Source organism: Ursus arctos, unplaced genomic scaffold (genome assembly GCF_023065955.2).
Source record: "Ursus arctos isolate Adak ecotype North America unplaced genomic scaffold, UrsArc2.0 scaffold_8, whole genome shotgun sequence".
NCBI classification, from domain to species: domain Eukaryota; kingdom Metazoa; phylum Chordata; class Mammalia; order Carnivora; family Ursidae; genus Ursus; species Ursus arctos.
Window position 1 is genome coordinate 67,588,279 of NW_026623100.1, and position 22,786 is coordinate 67,611,064.

The window sequence follows — 22,786 nt, forward strand, 5'->3', positions numbered from 1 at the left end:
TTAAAGTGGGGGCTGGTGAACTCAATGGCCACAGACTAGCAATTGTACTATCCTGGGCAACCCTAGAAATTGCCAGAGCCTCCAATGGCCAAGGGCTTATATGGCCAGAGATCCTGACATCACAACAACCCCTCAGGAGAAAGGGGACCCCTGCTCATTGTCCAGGAACATGATGTGGTCCTGCAAAGCTTGAGGATCCATCAAAAAGTGAGTTACCTATGGTCAGTGGGCAACAGTAAGATAGTAAGTGTCTGGAAAACAGACAATGTGCCAAAGGGCTGAACGTTTGAAGTTTACAAAATCCTGGAAGCTAATGACTGAAAGAAGACAGACATCCCCTCTTCAGGATGCCCTCACTCTGCAGCTGCCTCTATGTCCTTGTTTGAGTTGTCCTGTCTCCTTGGACTCCCACACTCCTGCTCTGTGCCCACAACACTGTGGGGTTTACACGTCAGTAGCATGGGCAGAATTGAGCGCTTACAGCTACAGTCCTTCATTCATTCGGTTATTCACTCATACGTTCAGCCAGTATTCACTGAGCACCTACCATGTGCCAGGGGCTGGGGATACACTGATGAACAAAAAAGATCAAAAGCCCTGCCCTGTGGGGCGCTGGTTCTGGAGGAAATTTGATGACCTGTCTGTCTCCTCCTTCTCAAGGGCAGGCATGGTTTGGCTGGCTCACGAGGTCTGGTCAGTTATGCATGTGGCTGCACTAGGTCCCAAAGCTCCCAGCAAATGGCTATTCAGAGCCTCAGGCCTCATCATCTCTCTTCCCTTCTTCCTAGTGCACCTGGGGGCTCCTCAGATTTTTTGGAGTTCCTTCCCAGGACAAGGGTCAGCAGGGGAATTTCTCCTCCCAGATGGGTAAGGCCAGGTCCTTTCAGGTCAGTGACCTCATCCTGGGAGGGGGATGACACACTCCCATTCCCACCCTCTGCCCCGGTGCTAGGAGGGCTCCAAGCCAAGCCCCAACCCGAGCTTAGCAGGGTGGGGAGCTGGCCTGTGATGAAGGCAGAGGGAGGCTGTGCACGTGTGTGCACGTGCTGCCTGTTTGGGGGCTGCGATGTAGTCGGAGTCTACACAGGAGGGTCTCCTAGATGAAGGGAACATTCAGAGCTTGGGCTTCTCTCCTTACTGACTGGGGCAGAGGCTCCCTGGACACCTGATCCATCCCCCACTGCTTCCTGTCCCCCGGGGAAGAGCTGGATTACCATAGGCTGGGGGCTGGGGGGACAGTTACCTGAGCCCCTCTCCCCTTTATGGCTGTGAGAACTAGCTCTTCCTGGGTTGGAATGTTGCACTTTCCTGGAACTCTCTGCCGGGCACGTGCATAACTGTTTCTTGTGTTTCCTCAGGAGCCCTTCTCGTTTCTGTGCGGCAGCCACAGGGCCATGGGGGATGGCCCTGGGGAACCCTGACCAGAGCCACAACTCGAGCGAAGTTAGGTGTGACTCAGTACCTGTTCTTCTGGTCAGGGGACTGTTCGCTGCTGGGTCCCCACCCAGGCCCTGGCCCAAGATCCCCCTCCTGGGGGAGAAGGGGGAGTCACAGGAGAGAACAGTCGTGTCAGCCTTAGGCTGCCACTTGAGCCTGCGGGTTCCATGGGGTCTGGGGGTCTGGGAAGGTTTTCTGGAGCAGGAACAGGACTAAAGGCAGGTCTGAATAGGGGTGGGCCTTGTGAACAACGTGCAGAAGCTGAGGTGAATGTGTTGTTGGGCAGAGGCCCTGAGGGGCCAGGCCTTGGGGCTGAAGGGTGGGAGAGACTGGAGGGGTCAGCAGCCTTGAGCGAGAGCTGAGGGAGCTTTGTGAGCAAGGACGACCACTGAAGGTTGTTGACTAAGGGAAGGCCTGGCCACACGGTGCTTTAGAGAATCTATGCGACAGCAGAGTGGAGAGTGCTCATGAGAGAGCCGGCTGGGAGGCAGGAGAAGCTGAGGAGGGAGTCCTGAGGGGCCGAGCAGAGGGTGGACGGCAGAACTGAGACCGCACAGAGGCTGACCAGGTGGGAAGGAGGCCTGGATGAGGGAGGGCACGTGAGGGCCCTTGGGGCCAGTCAGGTGGGCTGAGTTTGAAAGGCCTTGGTAGAGATGAGCTGACAGGCCCCAAGTCCTTGAGGGGGTGTGGGGCTCTGCTGGCATGGGCCCAGCTTGGATCCATGCGAGGGCAGCTCCTCAGCTCTGACTGAATGACAACCTGTAGCAGCCTCGGTGGGGACTTCGGGTCCCTGAACCTCTGACACTCTGCATCCGGCTCCTCATTTTATAAGTGGGAAGGTAGAGATTCAGTGTGGGGGTGGGCAGGAGCGGGGCTGAACTGGGCTGGAAGCCAGCTCCTTTCTGTGCTGTTACAGCAAACACACTCTTGCTGGGCACCCTCAGGGCCAGTCCCAGAGCTAGGTACTGAGGATACTACAGTGCATACACGGCGTGGGGCAAGGCCCTGGGGCCAGGCGGCCCAGTGTCCACCCCGACTGTGTCCCTGACCAGCGGGGTAAACATGGGAAGTTTCCTTCATGTTTCTGAGCCCGAGTTTCTCATCTGTAGAATGGGGGTTCTGACCATAGCTGTTGCGAGGATGACATGGTCAGTGTGTGTGCCAGGCTTCGACGAGCGTCTAGAATGCTGTACCCTCAATAAGTCACTTTCCAGCTGCTCGAATTGCACACCGCACAACTCCAGGGGGTGCCATTCACCTCACACTCCTCAAGGTTTCTCTTGTTATTGTGACAGTCTTCTGGTAGATGGCAAGCAAGGGTCTTGAGAAAAGGGTATCTTTAAATTTTACAGAAAGTTGCTAAATTGGCCAGCGGCGGGGGTGTTCTAAAGTCATTCACAGTCGAGTGGGGGAGACAGACATGAAAATAGACCATCAAGATGCTCGCTGGTGAGACGGGTGAGTGAAGTCTGCACGCATGCTGGGGTGAGCTGAGGAGAGGCTCCGATCCTCCTGTGTGCCTCTGTTTCTGGCTAAGGCTGCTGCCCCAGAGTACTGCCTTGAAAACTGGGCCGTTACAGAAACCCCGGCCTCACGGGTGGTCTGGGGGCCAAGGAGGGCCTGGTGCCAGGCTCCCTGACTGTCCTGTCCCGACTTCACAGCGACAGGCAAGGCCAGGAGGCTGCAGCTCCAGCTCTGAGAAGCCCAAGTGCTTGCCCTCTGCCTCAGAATGTAAATGTTGAGTGCTCTCCTCTGCATTCAATTCCACTGTGGGGAAGGCAGGTGAACACAAAATAAATAACCAGAAGACCTCTGCACTCCAGCTCTCGCCCCTTGGTGACTCCTGACTAGCTCGTAGCTCACCTCCCACGTCGGACAACAAGGCAGGCCTGCAGCAACTCAGCAGCCCTCCGGCTGGCCCACCGGCCCACCTCCCCCTGTTCGCCTGGCTGCTCCAGCCCCAGGAAAACCAAGCCTCGAGTTCTGTCTGTAAAGGGGACGTGGTGGCCTGTGCCGAGCGCATGGAGGGGACTTCTGTGAGCTTCATGCAGAGCCCTCCCCTGCCTCTCCTGCCTCCTGTCTCATCAGCATACAGTGGAGGCCAGACCCTGTCACCCCCAGGCTCAGCAGCCTGTGCTGATGGGGGCATCTTCCCCATCCTGGTGACCAGGGCTTGGCCAATTCCTGAAAGGGAGGGGCTCTCCTCACAGACCCTTGCAGCCCAAGCTGGGGTCAGGCTCTGGTGCCTCAGGCTGCCGAGCCTCTGAAGATAGAGACCCTCACCCCTGTGTTGGCCTTTGTGGGGAGTGTGGGACCCTCAGTGGGGGTGTGCAGGGTAGGGGAGGGGGGCTGAGAAGAGGAGGGCCAGAGAAAGGGAGATTCTAGGGCCTCGTTCAGATGGTGATGCTGCCTCTTGAAGTCTCCCCAGGGCTCCTTATGGGCCTTTACTTTGGAAGCTTGATGATCCCTGAGGGCGTTTGTCAGGCTGATGAGAGGCCAGGGGGGAAGATGCTTCAACCTTTGTTCCTGCACCTGCCAGCACCTTGGGAGCTTGGAAGGCTCTGGAAGCTGGACACCCAGGTGACCTACCAGCTCAGATGAGGCTGATCTGGCCCGAAGGGGGGCCAGTCCCCTCATCCTGAGGCCAAGCCCTGAGTGCTCCAGGGGAGTCCCAGGGCCAGGGGAGAAGATGCCAGCTGGGCCTCCAGCTCTGTCCTGCAGGCCTCACAGAGTCCCCAGCTCCCTCCCAGGGAGGGCCAGTGAATTTTTCCTCCTCTGCTGAGCTCCTTCAAAGATATCAGCACATGGTTAATCTTCCTTCTGTTCAGAAATGCAGAGTAATTTGCCCGAATGGGGGTTTCTGCATATTTATACTAATGTCTGTGTTTAAAGCTTATGAGACAGGGAATTGCTGAGAGATGTCCATTAGCAATATATACAGACTGCAATTATTTCTTTATGGTGTGTGGTTTGACTGCAGAATATTTTATTTCAATGGAAGTAGCAGGCTTTGCCTACTGTGTTTTCTTATGGGCCCAAAGAAATCAATAAGAACAGAACAGAAGAGAAAAGAGGCAAGAATAAAAGGAGTGTGACCTTTTAGGATTCTGGGAGCCTTGAATATGCTAGTCCAGGAACTGCCTTCATCCTCAGAATCTAAATGCACGTACCCAAGCGGGGGGAATTCTGTGCATTGAAGACTGTGGAGGAAAACTTGCAAACCCTCCCTAGGACAGAGGTGAAGCCCTCAGTTCATTCACGCCCATCAGAGACAAGCAGGAAATGGGAGCAAGGGGTGTCCTCAGAAGACCCCACTTCAGAACCTCCAGCACCTTTCCCCCGTTTCCACCCCAAGACAGAAGCTCAGAGGAGAAGTAGGTTTTGATCTGGAACAAAATAAGCCTCAAGCTTAGAGGTTCACAGACCAAGACTCCCTGGCATCTGCCTGGATTCTGGTAGAAACCCAACTTCTTCCTGGGTGTGTGTGGGGGAGGTGGAAGGAACAGGGCTGTTTCAGAACCAAAGAACTGGAACAGCCAGCATGAGGGCCAGGAAGGAAGGGCCTTTTGTGGAGTTACAGTCAGTGGGTGCGGCGCCCGGGAGAGAGGGCGGCCGGGAAGCCAGGGGAGTGCCTCCCCGCTCCCCTCACCTGGGCTCCCCTCAGCTCCACCTGGATGCCCAGCCAGCTTCTCCTGGCGGCTCGGCTGACTTTCCTGTCTTGGTGCCGAGAGGCAGACAAACCCTGAGCAGGCCTCACAGTGGACTGCCACGCACTCTGGAAGAACACCCCAATTATCAGCCACTGGAGGGGAATCATGGTGCCTATGGTGGTCCCCAAAGGGCTTTTTGGATAAGAAAGGCCAGACAAGCCGAGCAGAGGATTGCAAACGGATGCTATCTAACTCTGTGCAACAGGTATGTCGAAAATGGTGGTGACATCTTCCGCACCTTCTCCCGGGGGGCTCCCGTGCCTCCTGGTCCTTCCTCTTGGGCTGCCCTCACGTCCCTCATCTTCCCAGTTGGTCCTGTGCACAGCTGGAGCGTCTCCCGGCCCCACAGCTGTTTCCTTCCCGCCGGCGTCTACCATCTCATGGCCGCCACAGAGCGCGTTCCATCTGCCGCCTCAACTTCCCCTCAGTGGGGAGGCACCCTTCTCTTCCGGCCTCAGAATAGTTGCCTGAAGTCAGCGCTGACTTCTCACTGCCTTCTTGCACAGAAATCTTTTCCAAGAGGTGCTGGGGTCCAGAAGAGGGACAGATGGTCCCTTTCTTTTTATAACACGGCAAGTCTTTTGAAGTGAAGAGCTATGAACACAAGTTTTGCCTTCAGCAGATGTTCTGTGGGCACAACAAATACCACTTTGTGTTCTTCAGCAACTGTGAGCAGTGTTAACTGGGGAGGAGACTGAAATTGGGCAGAGCATTGGCACAGCATATTCGGGGGGCCCCGGGGCCATGGCGTGATGGCCCCTGTTCGGTCTGCAGTCAGGCTGAGGGCAGGCTTGGGTTTCTCCTCAGCCAATTCCGGATCTACGCTTCCTAGAAACTGTCAGCTCACCTTCCCCGAGCCCAGGGACCACCCTGTGCCGTGGCCAGTTTGGAAGGGCTGACAGTCTAGCTGTTCCCGTGCGCCTCTTCCATCTAATCCTGAGGCTGGGCCTGAGGCTGTGGGCTGGGATGGCCACTATTCAAGAGATTCATGGCTCCACTTTATCATGCTCTTCCTTGAGCACCGCAGGCCTGCCTAGTCCCCGTGGTTGTCCTGGACTGATCAGGGGACTTTGCAGAGGACAAGAATGGCTGGCCAGGCATGACATCTTTTGAGCTCCCAAGGAGCTGAAGGCTATCCGGATGTCAGGAGGAAGCCAGTTCCAGGAGCCCTGTCCTGGTGGCTCCTCGTCCCTCAGTGACAGAGGTACACGGCGTCAGTGACTACTTAGAAGTGGATGTCGGCTCTTTGGTGGATTTCGAGAACTGTGTTCATTTAAAAGGGCATAAGCTCCATAGACCTCATTAAGTTCAGAGATGTATCATCTTTGCACGGCATTGGCTACTTCATTGGGTGGCTGGCTCCATTAACTTGACTGCATTGGCAATACTATGTATAAGATGTGGGAGATGCCATGGCGGGAAAGAATCCCCAGGGCCGCCTGATTCCCAAGCTCCAGTGGCTTCTGAGGTGGCCAGTGTCCTGTCTGCAGTCTCCCCCAAAGGCCCAATGTCCCTCGTGGGTTTACTTGAGAATTACGTCCATTCACTCACCCATCCATCTGTCACACGGTACTTTTGGAAATGAGGAAAAAACCCAAGAATCACTGATTTATGTTGAGAGCTATCAGACACATGACCCTAGGAGATGTAAGACAGCCATCATGACCCATCTTTAGCCTAAATATGCCGAGTGACAAGCTGGGGAAGCTTCAAGGTGTGGTACGGTGCAAAGGGAATGGGTGTTAGAAGCAGGCGGTCTTCATCCTGATTCCCACTCCCACTCTACCACTTGGATCTGGGCAAGTGTCTCACCCAAGCCTCTGTTTCCCCTCTGTGAATCCACCTCAGAGGGCAGCTGCAAGGATTACATAAATGCAGAGTGACCGTATAGTGAATATAAAACATTCACTCCATGCCCTTCTGAAAGACGGGCTGCATCTACCAGCATGAACCGCTGTCCTCGCTCCCCAGCTGTGCTCTCCCAGGCAACTCATCACCTACCCCTGTTGGTGAGAATTTACTCCTAAGCAACAGCCCATCCCCCTCCTTTCCACCCCTCTCACCCCTTCCACACCACTACAGTGACTACGAGAGTGGGATATTACCTTAAAGATCATTTAGAAACAGCCCCCCCCCATTTTACAGGTGGGGAAACTGAAGTTCAGGGCTCTCACCAAGATATCACATTGTCCCCAGAAACTGTCTCTAGAGAATCCCCTGGGAAACCATCCCCACTCCTTAAGCAAGTACTTCATCTGCTTCTAGGAGTTCTTCGCCTGGAAACCTTTGTCCCTACAGACTGAAAGCCACATACAGACAGGGCCCATTGGGCCAGGCTGCTCTGAGCCCGCTCACTGAGCCTCTCCGGGCCATGCCCACGGGAAACACATGGCCAGGCTACAGGGATCAGAGCGCCACATCCCACAGGAGTACTGTGCTCGCTGCCAGCAGCTCCACAAGGCATGCATGGGAGGAAGAGGGGGGACCAGGCACCCACACACTTACGGGGGGCCCAGTCATAAAGATACCATGTGGGCAAGGTCAGTGATGGCCCTGGGAGTGCGGTCTGACTGGGGAGGAGACGTTGTCCAGGCAAGATGACAAGCACAAACTCTAACTCCATTTGCCAACTACACTGACAGGTAGCCTGTTATGCACTGAATTGTGTCCCCCCTGCCCCATTCATATGAAGCCCTAACTCCCAAAGCAACTGTATTTAGAGATGGGGCCTCTAAGAAGTGACTCAAGTTAAACGCGCTCATGAAGGTGGGACTCTAATCCACGTAAGACAAGGAAGAGACAGCAGGAGGGCTTGCACGGAGGAGAGACACTGTGAGGGCCCAGCAAGGAGATGGCCATCAGTAAGCCGACGAGGCTTCCCCATGAGAAACCAGCCTTGCGGCCATCCTGATCTTGGACTTCCAGTCTCCAGAACTTCGAGAACACAAACAGCTGTTGTTTCAGCTGCCCAGTGAGGGGCATGCTGTGAGGGCAGCCGTGACACACTCACACACAGCCCATGACACTAGTTGCCCAGAATGTGTGTAGACCTGGGTCTGAGACACCGAGCAATGACAACAGTGAGGAGTCACTTGGAAGAGAGGAGGGAAAGGCCGTGAGGGGCCAGTGGACAAAGCCAGATAGTTCACGGCACGGTTGCTAGGTCATCCAAAAGGTGGCTGGCAGAGCTAGAAAGTAAAAAAGAGCATTTTCGTGGTGATGCACTGACGTACTCTTGGGCTTCCCTCTAAGATACATTTTTTAAAAGAAAGAGCGTTATACGAGGAAAACAGGCAATGGTGATAACCTCAACAGATCGCAAGCTTTTGGCCATTTTTTCCCTTTAAGCAATTTACACAATGTTTTCGGTTCCTAACATGCGTGTGTTGTTTTGACCTTTTATGCTTCTGGAATAGTGAGTGTGCTCTTGAATGGAATGCAATTTCAACCAAAGCCAGTGTTGTGCCACATTTCCTCCTGTTGGTTTCATGGTCTGGGGCACCGTGACCTGCCCAACTCACGGGGCAGGCAGTAGGCACGCCCCGGCTTTGCCCAGGTCTTCCCTTCTCAAAACTCGTTCCCAACCTCAAAAATTGAAAAATGTTAGGGATCAGCCTGGCACGACATGCCCTTCCTAGCAAAGACAGCATGTGTTAGATGTTTGCAGAATGATTAGGCAACAGGACGTTTGCCATTAACCTGTCACAATGGGAGAGAAAGGTTTACAAAGAATTTCTGGATGCTGAGTGTGCGTCAATTTCCCAGTGAGGGGTTCATGGCCCTTAAGGGTATCCTACCCCGATCAAAGCCCAAGAAGATTACGGGGTCTTCACTTGCAAGACCAGAGTGGCCTTCCAAAACCAGAACGACCTGACCTTGACGACTTCACTAGAATGACTTGACCTTCACTAGAATGACTTGACCTTGGCCAGAATGACTTGACCTTCACTAGAATGACTTGACCTTGGCCAGAATGACTTCACCTTGCAAGACCAGGATGACTTCACCTTGTGAACCTAGAATGGCTGATAAAATGGACTCTTGCTCAAGATCATGGATCCTTACCCAGCCATCACTAAGTGGGCAAGCAAAGTCAAGAAGCTGGAGGGAAGTCCAGGTTTCCTGAACTCTGTGTACCAAGAGGTCAGGGAACAGACTTCTGGGGCCCTCCAGTGTGAATCACTAGCTGAACCTGTCTCAAATCAGGACAGGTCCTGTGAACCATTGGAACAGAAGCGTGTGTGTGGCTCTATGCTAGAAATCATGTGATTTTTCTACTGAGAAATCATTATTCTGTGTCACTGGCACTTATCTCAAACATTCTTCCCTAAGATCTTGCCTCTGTAGGACTACCTCCCTTCTGCTCCCCTCCATCATCCTGACTGCCTTTGAAGGCCCCTTACACACTGAACTCTCTTCTCCAGCCCCTGTGGCTTTTATTGCTGGCTCCCCCTGGACTCCCCAAGTGGGGTGCAGGCTCCTCCAGGGAGACTGCCATCCCTGCCGGCACTGGGCACAGTGTCTGGAACACTGTAGGCATCCCCACAGGGCCTCATGTTCAGTAGAAGGGGAGATTGTTATGGGGCACACAGCTAGCACATTCCGCAGCATCTTTTGAGTGGGAACACCTATTGTGGGCCTTGCACACAGTAGGTGCCTAATACTACACACATTACTTGCTCAATAAATGCTTGGTGGTGCAGCAGGGAAGGAGGCGACATGACTCAAGCCCCTCGGTGGCCTCTGAGTGTCAGTGATCTAGAACCTAGTGGTCATCCCTGCTGGTATCTGCGTGGGCTTGAGACCAGGGCAGCTGGCTTCCTGCTGTGGGTCAGTGCCGTTTCCTGAAGCCCCCAGCAGGGAAATATTCCCTCCCTCTGCTCTAATCTGAAGAGCCCTCTCATTCCCACGGTGTCCTGACTCCACTGGCCCTGCCCATCAACCGTTAGGGCCAGAGCAGGATTTCTGATCTCAAAAATGCTCAGCAGAGATTTGGGGCTGAAAGTCCATATGCTACTCCCTGTTCCATGTACTCAGCTCACTGAAGAGGGGGCTCCTGAGAGGGTTGCACACAGGCCGGGGTACTGGGGTCACCCCCTGCTCTGAGATGGACATGGTCTCTGGGTGGTCCAGTGGCCTTCGCTGCATCTTTCCGCTTGCCTGTTTCGCTCATCATCAAATGATCTGTTAACACAACAGTTAAGCCCTGGACAACCCTCCAATTAATGCTTAACAAACCTCAGGAGGCCACAGCCCTGGGAAGGGGAGGAGGGCTTTCGGAGGCAGGGCTGGGGCTGGTGCTGCCCAGGCGAGGACCAAGAGCCTTGTGTAGACGAAGTGTCAAATCCCACAGGCTCTGAGACATGTATTTCTTGGGTGAGGGTGTGTGTGTTGGGGTGGGGGGGGCAGTCTGGAAAGGGGAAAATTAGGGTAATAGGGGGTCTGTGGATTTGGTTCCAGATCTGCGTTGAGGGTTGTGGCAGTTAGATCTGGGAGATTATTTTGGGCAACCTTACTTTAGAAACAATGGTGGGCCTGAGTCAAAGGTGCCCAGACAACATTTCTCCTCCAGGATTCTTTACATTAGCGGCGATAGTAACAACAGCCAATGTTGTTGTGGGCTTACTACGTGCCATGTGCTGTGTTAAGACTTTGCATATATTATCAAGCCCTTAAAACGTGTCTATGATGACAGCACGGATATTCTCTCCATGTGACTGATGAGGAAACTGAGGCTCAGAGACACCAGTGTTCTAGCACAGTCCACCGGGTCAGTGGGTAGTGGAGTTTGAATTCTACGTAAGCGTCTGGTGCAGAACCTGGGCTCCTGGCCACCTTCCAGGCTTCTGGCCACATGCTCCTAACCCACTCCCTTTGCCTGCATCCGTGGTTGGTTGGTTTGCAGGCCGACAGAATTCCATTTGTCCTATCCACTCCTACGGCCCTGGCCGAGGACCCACACAGTGAGTTTGGCACCCTGGTGTCCAGCTGAATCTCGCAAGACGCTGAGACCCCCTGACGGTAGATAGGAGGGGCCCTCCTCCAACAGAGAGCTCCTGAAATTAGGGGGAGGGTCTGCGCAGCAGCCTGATGCCTTCTGGTTGCTATGGTGATGTGGAGGGGTGTAACGTGTTGCAAGGCGGGAAGGCAAGTTCTTGTGTTCAAAGTGGACCCTGGGGAACGAGGTGCTTCAGACATCACCATGGGGACGCAATCTCTCAAGACTCCCAACATAAACTGGTCTCTGGCTTTTTCATGTTCCCCTGGGCCCCTAAAAGGCCACGGACACTGAAAGGTGGCCCTGGCACTGGTAGCGAAGATACTAATGGCAAAGACTTTTGTAGTGATGAACGACATGCCGGGCACTATTCCAAAGGCTTTATGTCAAATAACTCACTTAATCCTCACAACGACTTGAAGAAGCACGTTCTATTATTATCCCCTTTTAGAGACAAGGAAACTGAGGCAGAGTTTCAGATTCCCCTGTGCTCTGGGGCAAGTGTTTGGGTGGAGATGCCTGCCCCCGCCCCAGTGCCTCGCAGTCTACCGGGGAGAATGACATGACAGCAGGGTAACTGTATTGCAAGCACGTGGCCAAGCACAGAGCACAGCTGGAAGGGAAACAACCATAGGCTTGGCGTGGCTTCAGGGCAGCCTGTGAGCAGAACAGCAGAGATGAAGGTGGAGGCAGGAGTCAGACCCTGAGTCACCACGTGAAGGGTTGGGCACTGTCCGGAAAGCAGCAGGGGCTGGTTAGGCATTTGCCGAAAGTGATGGGAGCAGACTTGTGCTCTGCAAAGACCACGCTGGCTGGACCTGGATGGGAGGGGATGCGCCGTGGGCCTGAAGGCCATCAGGGCAGGCCAGAGGTGCTGGTGGCCTGAGACGGGAGTGGTGGTGGGGACAGAGAGAGGAGGCAGAAGCAAAGGCGTTTTCAGACTCAGTGCAGGATAAGGGCAGGTCAAGGACAACCATGGGCTTTGGCTTTGAGCTCCTGGATGGATTCATGATGTCATTTCTGAGACAGAGGCATGGGAAGAGCAGGTCTGTGGACATGTGATTTCAGTTTGGACATTCTGTGCCTCTGGGCTAACCATGCGTGGGCAAACAGCTTTATCATGAATTCCCAGCTGCTTCTAGAATCTGTACTGAGCAGTGTGCCCTGGCATGTCAGGGGGTGGGGAAGGGATGGTGGGGGGGGTCTGTGCTGGGCCAGGAAGGTGACACATCCACTCCCTTTTACGCATGGGGACACGATGGTCCCATGACGCTGCTTGACCTGGGGGCTGCCAACCGTATGAACAAGCATGGGCTGCCTCCATCTCCTCTGCACCAGGGAGGGGGCTCTGTTTCCCACCCCTTCACCAGCTTCTGTCTCTGCTAAACTCTAGACCTGGGGTCAGTGTTGACAGGAACAGTGGTCTGCAGAGTTAAGAGGGCATGTCCACAATCTCATTCAAACCTCCTCTATGCCCGATGAGGATGGCACTCTCAGCCCGTTTTAAAGATGAAGAAAAGGAGGCTCAGAGAGGTTAGGAGACTTGTCCTCATCACATAGCTATTCACTATGCCTCAAGATATCTTTTCCAGATCCTGTCTTTGCCACTCATGGAGACAGAGTGGTTGCTCTCCAAGCAGAAGGTAGCATAAGACACACCGAGCTCCCCCCAGTGGGGGTCCCGGGGCAAGAATGAGAAGGAAGAGGTGTGAAACCACAGGGAGGGGCTGAACACACCCCACAACATGGCCCCTCCCCCTAGGCCTATAAAATCTAAAGTCAGAAGAGACAAGCCCTCACCATTTCAGGTCAACTTGGATTTTGCTTTTTGGTTCAGAAGCAGAAGGGAGCGGGTACAAGCTTGCTTCTCTCTCCTTGGACATGCAGATGAAAATATAACCTTTCTGTGGCCCACCATGAGTCTGGGGCTTGAAAAGGTCTCTGGCTACCCTTTTAGCCCCCAAGAATCATTTGTGGAAAAAGGTAGGGGATAGAAAAATGACACCAAGAGACTGCGCCTCTGCTGGGCTCCCGTGGTACGGGGGCAGTGACATTAGACTTCCCTCACTCATCTCACAAGGCCTGACGTCGGCCACCACCTCCGCCCACAGATTGCTTCATGGTTTCCAGTCCAACAAGACAAAGGCCTCAGGTATATGATAACAGGATTCAAATGCAACTAATTCTTTTTTCTTTCCTTATCACTTTGCACACACGAAATCTATTTTAATTAGTTTTCAATACATAATCTTTGTTTTTTAAAGAATGAAATCCTACCCCCAAATTGTTCTTAGAGAAAGAAAGATTTATCTTATAAGTTTCTTAAGAAAATCTATATGTGCTCAATGCATTTAAATAACACTCATTAAAGTGGACTGCATGCAAGCTGGCTTCTCTCGTCACAGATGAGAGACAGTTGCTTGACCTATTGCAAATCAAAAAGCATTTCTGCACCACCTTTATTTTTCAATTGGTTAAGTTTTAAATTAAAGTCCCAATGCCCTTTTTGGGAAGGCAGACTCACATAGCCCCAACAGAAATTTCAGCTCCGTCGATTGGAAGATAATTACAAGAAACAAAATGTGAAATTTTAAATCAGGGCACTAATGAAGTCTAAAAATACCAGTGGCCCATCCCTCTGGCTGGCAAGACCTGTTCTTCATGGAGGGGATCTCTCCATAATTACTCAACCCCGTGAGAGGCCAGGTTGTCATGTCAAACAATAGAGGAGAAATCGCGGGACTTTAATGAGCTAGATCTCAAGGAGCTCTATGGTGAATCTTATTATAATGCCGGGCAAGCTTTCAAACAGAACAGGAGAAAAGGAAAGTTCTTTTTCTTTTTTCCTCTTCCTTAAGTGGAGTTCTGACTAGTGTTGACGCCGTCATGTGTTGCCGCATGGTTCCCACTCGGAGCCAGCTGTCTGTCATTTGGGAGTGTGAAATCAATTGGGTTTTGGAGATGTAAAATCCCTAGGGGCAAAATTAAAAGTGACCCAGATCCAAACCCACACGGTCTTGTCAGGAATATGATTCTCACATGGTAAGTTTCAAAGATTTGGTTTCAAAATCCGGGTTTCTTATTTTAAAAAATATGCGGTTGTTTGACATTAGATCTGACAGACAAATTATAGCTTTAGCAATAAAGGCTTTTAAGATTAGAAATGAAAGGAGAAATTACTTAAAAAAAAACCCCAAAACCAAAAACCACCGCACAACCCACCCAGGCTTGCGTTTGGAGGCATCTGTATGTTCTGCTTCATTGTCTTCTTTCACCACAAATACACGGGGGTAAATCAGCTGATGAGGGCCGTAAATAGAGAAGTGAGTTAAATGTGATCTCCGGGGAAACAGCCAGCTCACTGGCCAGCTATGGAAATCAACGTGACGGATGGGTCACTGGTTGTCGCTGGCTGGAGCTGGAGCTGGAGGGATCTCACTGGCTCCCCAGAAGGCAGGGCTGGGGACGCTTTCTAGGCTGACCCTATGCCTGGCCTCAGCTAGCAGTTAATCCACCCTCCAGGGGCTAGGAGGACAAACCCCAATCAGGGGCCCTCTCTCTCCTTCCCTCCTGTCCGCGGTTCTGGGCTCACCACAGAGGACGGTTCACGCCCTCTGGCCCCAGAAAGATGTTACAGGTGTGGCTCTGCAATGGCCCTCCAGCCCGGTGTGTCTCTACCACCTGAAACTTCCTGAGCTTACGGCGGAGGTGCCTGACGACAGAATGCACCTGTGCCTTGGGGGAGGTGGACCCCAGGTCCGTGCTAAGCCCCAAACTGGGGACTTCAGGCCCAACTGGGCCAGTTACCTTTCTGCCCAGAATAAGTCCTTTTCCTAGATACATGTCTGCAACTTGGCCAATCAGCAAGACCTTTCATCAGCCCTAGGAGGCCTCTGAAGGTGGCTGAGGGTGGGGGAGATGCCCCCGTGGGGAGAGGGAAGCCCACCCAGTGCCTTGGGCTTTGGCACAGACTCGGGAGTGGCCAGGACACCCAGTTCCCAGCGTACCAGAGTTGGCAGCATATAAACAGGGAGTAAGTTTTTTTTTTTTTCCTTTCTAAGGGAGAGAGAGCTTAACCAAAACAATTCAAACAAAAAATCAATTTAGTCAATTTTTTTTAAAGAAAGATCTTAAACAAAGCAAGAGTTTACCAGAATTTAGATGTAATTTTCTATAATTTTGTCATTTAAAACTAGTGCTGATTTCCAAAACAAAGGCAGTTGGGGCGCAATCAGATTGGGAATGAAACCCAGTGGAGATCTAGACACGGCTTTGTTGTTGGGATGCTTGACGAGGTCTGAAAATTGCTCGAAAGGATAAAGATAGAGATGCATGAGAGCAGGCAGGAAAGAATGGCTAGTGGGAGTCATTGCTCTGCGGAGAGGCAGGGCCCCCTGAGAAGCCATCCCCAGGGGCTGTTAGCGAGAAGGCTGAGAAGTGAAGCCCAGATCCCCACCTCCTAGGACCATCCACTCTCCCCTTTCAAAGGAGGCCTGGGTACCCCAGCAGGCAGACCGCCCATCGTGTGCCTTCCTGCCTGCGACCGGGTCCAGGTCTGGTTGCCTCCCCTCTCCAGTCAGCAGGAGAGGGGCTTGGCTGTCTGGAGCTCTAAGGGAGAACAAGTAAGTCTGGGGCAGATGAACCCCACCAGTCTAACATCTGTGGCCCCCGGTCCTCCTGCCCATTCCAGCTGGATAGATCCCTCAGACAGACGGCAGGAGTGAGGCCTGTTTGCTGATGCACTTTGTCCTAACCCTAAGGCTGGGGGCTCTGTTCTCAAGGATCTCCTTTGAAACCTGCCCTGGGCTGGGGCACAGAGTTTAACGGAAGGCTGAGGCTAGAGGTGCTCTTTCCTGGAGCCTCACAGAGCCACCCTTGGGTCCTTGAAACAAAAAATCCAAGTGGCTCAGGATGGTCTGCGAGTGTCTCCTGGGGAGACAGTCCTCTCACCTAATGTCTGGGGAGCTGCTCTCATCCAGTGGCACAGCAGAGGGTGCTTTTCTGGGAAAGGACACAATTCATGCTCTGACTGTTCTCCTGGGTGGAAAATGGAGAAGGCCCCACAAAGGACTCTTCCACAGAGCCCTAAGAGGAGCAGAAGGTTCCTGCTCAATCCATACTCTGCCTGGCCTCGGGGTCAGAGGTGAGAGTGGCCTAGGGCTCGGGCTGGAGGCAGAAGGACCCTGGACTTTGCAGGCTCTCCCTTCCCTTCCTCTCCCTGCCTGCTCACAGGTCCTCGCCTTGCCTTCCTTCCCTCCCCCACCTTCCCCTCTGCCGCCTCAGCCTGAGGCCAGCCTGTCTTGGGCAGGGGGAGGCCGCACTGGGGCTTCCGGGCTGGGGGAGGCCCGTGAGGGAGCTGCTGCAGAGCACAGGCTGCCGGGACACACACTCCTGTCCGCACTGCAACTCGGGGAAGCACAGATGGGGGCACACAGGACTATGTGGGCAGTGGAACTTACCTTTGGGGTGCCCGGGGTCGGTGAACTCATACTTCCCCACGCCAATGGTCCGCAGCATCTGCAGCCCGTGGGCCGAGTCAGTCGTGGGGGGCCCATTGGTGGCAGGGGCACCGCTGGGGAGGGTGGCAGACGGCTGGGCTGGTGGTGGTGGAGGAAGCAGGGGCCCTGCCATGTGGCCGTTGCCCACGGCAGTGGGTCCCGGGCGGGCCACCTGCCCTACGCCAGGCAGTGTGGACATGGCCAGGGGCTGCGGGCTGGCATACAGGGCCTGGGCGGGCATGTTGACCACCACGCTCCTCAGTGGCTGAGAGGGTGGCTGTGGGAGCGAGTAGTGGCCTGGCATCAGCGGGAGCTGGGGCCCCACGTGGGGAGGCAGTGAGGGGGTCACGCCAATGACTGGGGCCTGGACGTTCACAGCCGGGCTGAAGGTGGGAGGCTGGGCCACTCCATAGGAGTGTGCGATCAGGGCGGGCTGGCTCCCGGCGGCCACCGTGGTCACCCATGGCCCTGTGCCTGCAAGGGAGACAGAAGAGATGTCATCTGCTGGGTACACATTCACTCAGCAAACACTGACTGCCCCAGGCCCTGGGCTGGGTGCCGAGGTCACTGAGGCGGACAAGACACCTGCATCCAGAAACCCCCAGATTAAAAATCTGTGATTATGGTAGCATAGGATAAGTGCTTTGGGGGTATATGAGCAGATAGCCGTGGAGGCTCAGAGGGGGAGCACAATCTGCTTGGGAAGGCTCAAGAGGCAACAAAACAGAGAAGAAAGCAGAGACCTTCAAAGAGTTCTGGGTTCAAATCGTGCCTGGGCCATTTATTAGCCAGCAGCCCTGGGCAAGTTGCTTATCTTCTCTGAGCCTCATTCTTCCCATCTGTTAAATGGAACCAGCAACACCTACCTCAGAGGTCTCCTGGGAACTGAGTGAGGAAAATGTATTGGGGAAAAAAAAAAAGAAAAACTAGCAGAGTGTCTGGAATGTGTTAAATGTTCCATAAATGTTGGTGTTTTTCCTCCCTTTCTGGAGAATAGCTATCTGGAGGAGGTGGGGAGAAAGGTTGATTGTGAAGATAGTAGGTGTTTGCTGGGCAAGGTGAGAACACCAGAGCCTGGAGCCGTGCAAGAGCCCTGTGGTGCAGGAAGGGAGACCAGGAGGTGCGGGCAGTGGGGGAAGCCTGGCAGGGGCTGCTCTGGGGGCCAGGCTTTTTCCTAAGCAACCTCTGCATGGCCGGCCCTGGGGGAAACAAAGAAGTGCATTTTGGCCCTTAAGGAAATTTTGACTGAACAAGGTCCAGACACACCTCCTGAGACTTGATACAAGATTTGAGGCCAGCTGTGCCCAGGTCAGGCCAAGCAGGTCCAGGTCCCCCTAAGATGAGCTGACACTGAGGTAACCCAAACGTGCTTGTGAGTGAAGCCAGAAGACACTGTGACAGGGAAGGTCAGACTGGATCACCTCTGACGGAACGAGTGTGGGGTTAGGTCTCCATCACCCAGATGCCACCTTGGTGTTCATGATGCTGGGGGACTGGCAGTATAGCCTGAGGGCAGGGAGACTGAGGAAGAGAGCTGGGCTCAGGCGGCCACTCAGTATCCCCAGCCCCAGAGACGAGAAGGGGAGCTGGGAGCTCCCTCCGAGAAATCGGAAGTTGGAGAAAACTAGAAGCTGGCAAATATTGGTGAAGCAGTGCCGGCAAGATTCTAGAATGGGCTGCTAAGGGGGATTATCCCCAAGCCTGAAGAAGAGGAGGTGGCATCGCTGTGAGCCAGCCTGCTGTCTTAAGTGCACGGCACGCCATCCCAAGCTCATTTCTCGCCAGCATTAGCCAGGAGCCTGGAACGATGCACCAGAACTTGCGAGCACAGCAGGTGACTTCTCCGGTGAGTCTGGTGAAGGTACAGAGATGCCGGGCCATGGAAGCGACTGATTCATGAGAGGGCGATTGGCCCAGAGGATGCTGGGACCTAAAGGAGGTCTCTAGTGATGCGCACTGAGTCCTGCTCACCTATTTATCAATGAGTTGGATGGTGATAGGGAGGAGATCACCACCCCATCTGCAGGTGACATAACAGCAGGAGGGTTAGGCACAGGTCAGCAATAAAGAGCTGGAATCTAAGAGACCTTGAGTCTTATGGGAAGATATTGACAAGGACTTGCCCATGAGTCCCCACACCCCGCTGCCTAAGGCAGATTAAGAGGACAGGGGTCAGAGTTGCTGCCATGACAGTCTTAGGGTCTCACTGGTGACAGCACATATCTGGGGCTAGCGCCAATCAGAAGTGATCTAAGGCGGCATGGTCAAAGTAGAGGGGCCGAATGAAGGAGGTGCTGGTTGTAGCACATGTGGGCTCTTTGCATCGGGTTCTGGGCCCTGAGGGATGCAGAGGGAGAGGTAAATCTCTGGAGGGTAAAGGAACTGGCAGCCACAGGCTCTGGACTGTGGCCGAGGGACCTGGGGTACTTATCCTGCAGAAGTCTTGGAGGGGAGGATGAGTGGGGTGTCCAGGTATCTAAAGGGCTGTGGTGTGGAGGGCCAAGCAGACGAGTTCTGTGCATCCTAAGGGGAGGTCTGGAACCAATGTACGGTAACAGTGAAGGGGTTTGTTATGGTCAGAGCTGACCCAAGCAGGCCTGGGGTGCTGGAGGAGCGGGGGGGAGCCCCCATCCCTGGGGGTGGAGCATCTCGGTTCTCATACAAACATTGGCAAGGCCGAACCTCACTGGAAGGTGTGACTTGAGAAATGCATGAACCAGAGTCCTGAGGTTTGGGAAGGACTATTCAAAACAACACAAAGCAGATTCAAAGTCAGTCCTGCGAGGTCACTCTCCCTCCTCCTGCCCCACCAAAGCTTTCCTGAGCAGCAGAGAAAGGACAGAGATACAGCTACTGCCCAGGACACACAGAGTCCCTGTCCCCAGGCAGCCTGAGGCCTGGGCTGCCGCGGGCCCGTGGGCCAGGCCCTGACGAGGAGCTGGAACACCCAGGGGGCTTCCGACACCCCTCCCAGCCCCGGCGTGGGGGTCTCTGGCTGCCAATGAAGTACACACCTGGATTGTCGCTCTCCCTCATCTGTTTGGAGGGTGGCTCATCGGTGTCCCAGGGCGTGGACTGATTGATGGGCGTCTGCCCCCACCGGATGCTGGTCGTGAGTCCCTGGGACTGACTGTCCGCTTTGGAGATTCCAGGGGCCTGGGGAGAAGCAGAGCAGGAGGATGAGTACAGCCTGGCCCGGGCTGCCGCCTTGGGGCCCATCCCCCAAGCAGCGCCACGGGGCCGGCCGCAGAGACTGGGCCCCACACCCAGTGCCACCGGGGAGTTGCAGAGCGTTTTGGCTTCGTCCTTGCGGGCTTCTGTTGCAGTCCCACCTGCAGGAACACCCAACCCAGGGCCTCCCCGGCCGCCCTCTGCAGCCACTCACTCCACCTGAACTATTACCGAGGAAAGCTTTCTGTGCTGTGAGAAGGGAAGCTCCCGGGGCCCTCGGGTCATCGGTTAACCGCAGCATTTATGGGCGTGTGCTGAGGACCAGCTGTGTGCCTGGCCCCTTGACCTGTGAGCGGACGGCTCTCCAAAGCGCCACCGTCAGGCCAGCTGCATACCAGCCTCTGAGGCCCCCAATGTGCCACTCCACATAGAAGGTGTGGTGGGGGGTAGGGGCTGAGACCCCTGGGAGGGCAGCTCGGTGCGGGGAGCATCTTCCCTGGAACCCTCGGCTCCTCGTTGTGGGAAGGAGGCCGGCTCTCTGTTTCAGGATCTCATTCTCTAATTTAGATATTTAGATCAAGGAGAAAATGAACCCCAGGCTGAAAACAAACATTAGCACAGCCCTGGTCTCTGAGCGGCAGCTTTGGTGGAATATTATGTGGTCATTACAAATCATGTTTACCGAAACGTGTAATGACATGGCAAAACGCTGACACTGTCATGTTAAACGAGGAAAGCAGGACGTAAAATGACACCAACAGAAGCTCACATGTAAAGCACTATGTGTAGGAGAGAAAAAACCCAAATGCTAGCAGGGGTGTTATTCTTGGTGAGAGGAATGTGGGTAACTTCTATTCTCTTGTCTCTATTTCTCTGTATTTGCCAAATTTTCTACTATGGCCATTACCATTATAATAAGAAAAAAAAAAGAAAGAAGAACAAGAAGAAATCCAAAAGCATGTTGGAGAGCCCGGGACTGGGATCACTGGGATGTGGCGGGGGTGGGGGGTGGGGTCTCGGCACAGATGGTTTCAGGAAGTTTCTGCAGTTCCCAGGGCTGCAGCCAGAGCCCAACCAGGTTTGGGGTGAAGGAGGAGGTGGGGTGGGGGGCAGAGACGGCTGTCCACCAGGGCTAGCCACAGAATGCCAGAGGGGCCTCAAGGGGCGTCTGCAGGCTTCTCTCAGGTGAGGTGAGGGCCATGGGCTTCCCGACTTTTCACAGAAGCTGACCCAGTGAGCCAGGTGGTGGGGTAGCGCCCCCACTGGGTCTCTCTGAGCAGCGGGAATGGCTAGGTAGGGGCGGGTGGAGAGGAGGGAGGCCAACACTTCTTGGGTCTTTGATGCATAATGCAGATGACATACAGCGCCTGCATTAGGGCGGGCTGGGAGGAGCGGAGCCGGAGCTGGATCCCATTAGGACCTGCGGGCTGCACGAAGCTAATTGCATTAGGCTGCACTTTGTCTCTGGCCTGCATTTCAGATGCTTCGCTTCTGTGAACAGAGCAGGAAACAAAGGGAAAGAGTGAATCTCGGGAGGAAAGAACAATTTCGTGGACAAGCTTCCATCTCAGAGGCCCCTGCCCCATTTCTGTCAGTGGGACAGATGGGAGCTTGGGGTTGGCTGTGGTGGTGGTGGTGGGGGGAGGGTACTGGGGAGGGTGTTGGGGATTTGGCCACACTCACCAATAGTCCTGTGGAACTTATGGAACAAAAGCGTGCCTTCTATAGGGTTCTCTAAATAGAGGGCTTTGCAGCATGCCCTGTCTGCAGCGACCTCTGCATTCCCAGGATCCCCTGGGTGCTCGTGGGCTGGGAGTTGCCGCGGTCGCTTCCCATAACCAGAGGCATGCGAAGGGGAAGGAGCCTGTGGGGTGTCCCATTCAGGGCCCTGCCTGGGGGTGGGGTTTGAAGGATGACTCTCCAGGCTCCGCGGGCACCCTCCTTCACGGACAGTACAGAGACCCCTGTGCCAGTAGGGGGCGCTGCAGCCCCTCTCTGCGGCCTGGGGTTCCTGGCGGCCTCTCAGCCCAGAGGCAGGTTTGGTTTTCAGGGTCCTCCCACCCTTGCCATTTGTCCCCTGTTGAATCAGTATCTGTGCCTCGGCCTGGTACTTCGGGGCAGGACGCCTGGTACTTTGGGGCAGGGAAGGGCGCTGGGAACTTGGAGGTTCTGGCCCTTAGGGCAGCTGCTGCCACCAGTACAGCGGATTGGGGTCTCCTCCACAGTGAATAACCAGATTCGGAACTCTAAAACTCCGGGAGTTCCTGTTTTTGCTCTAAAATCGGCAAGTTTCTGAACTTGAGACACTGCACACTTTTTCAAGGGCTTAGTCCCTTGGCTCCGGAACACTCCTGCCAGATCATTCACTTACACGTTTGTTGGTTAGTTGGTGTGTTCAGTAAACAAGCACTGGGCCCCTGCTCCACGCCAGGCCCTGCCCAGGCACCGGTGACTGAGACTCAGCCCTGCCCTCAAGCAGCTGCTCCCAGCAGAGTGGAGCACTGAGCTCGGCAAACACAGGTCTGTTAGCCTCCAGAAGGAAGCCAGGTGCACAGGGGTGAGCCCGGAATGGCTGGGAGCAACTGGGTGTGGCGGCCACAGGCCTGCTGCTTGGCTGTCTTTCATGACTATTACAAGCAAGTTCTTATGTACAAGAAAGCCATTCTGTTATGAGAAGGGAAACAGCGTCTTTCATTTTTTTCCTTCAGGAAAGATAAATAAGGCCACTCACTCTACTCGCACTAGCAACTTCTGAAGCTACGAGCAAATCACAGCTCAGAAAATTCTCTTTATTTTTTTTAAAACAGTGAAATGAGCATTCCTTTCTCCATTCCCTCCGGAAAAAACTGGGTACTGTTGTGCATTTTGCCGGGCGCCTGGGCACCCATGTGGGTGAGGGATGTTGCAGCTGGGGATGGGAGTCGGCTCGGCCTGACGGAGCCCCTCCTCCCACAAAGGGCTCCAGGCCCAAA

General features: G+C 54.3%; 1 protein-coding gene across 4 annotated transcripts in view; it reads right to left on the reverse strand.

The window, feature by feature from the left end:
* The window catches only part of KLHL29 (kelch like family member 29), a 302,647-nt gene that overhangs the window by 41,769 nt on the left and 238,092 nt on the right, over positions 1-22,786 (reverse strand). For all 4 annotated transcript variants that reach the window (XM_026519626.4, XM_044390578.3, XM_026519608.4 and 1 more), the window contains 2 exons: positions 19,658-19,799; positions 16,605-17,117 (listed from right to left, as the gene is read on the reverse strand). In XM_026519626.4, the coding sequence (XP_026375411.2) occupies positions 16,605-17,117; positions 19,658-19,799 (655 nt within the window). The remainder of the gene's footprint in view (positions 1-16,604; positions 17,118-19,657; positions 19,800-22,786) is intronic.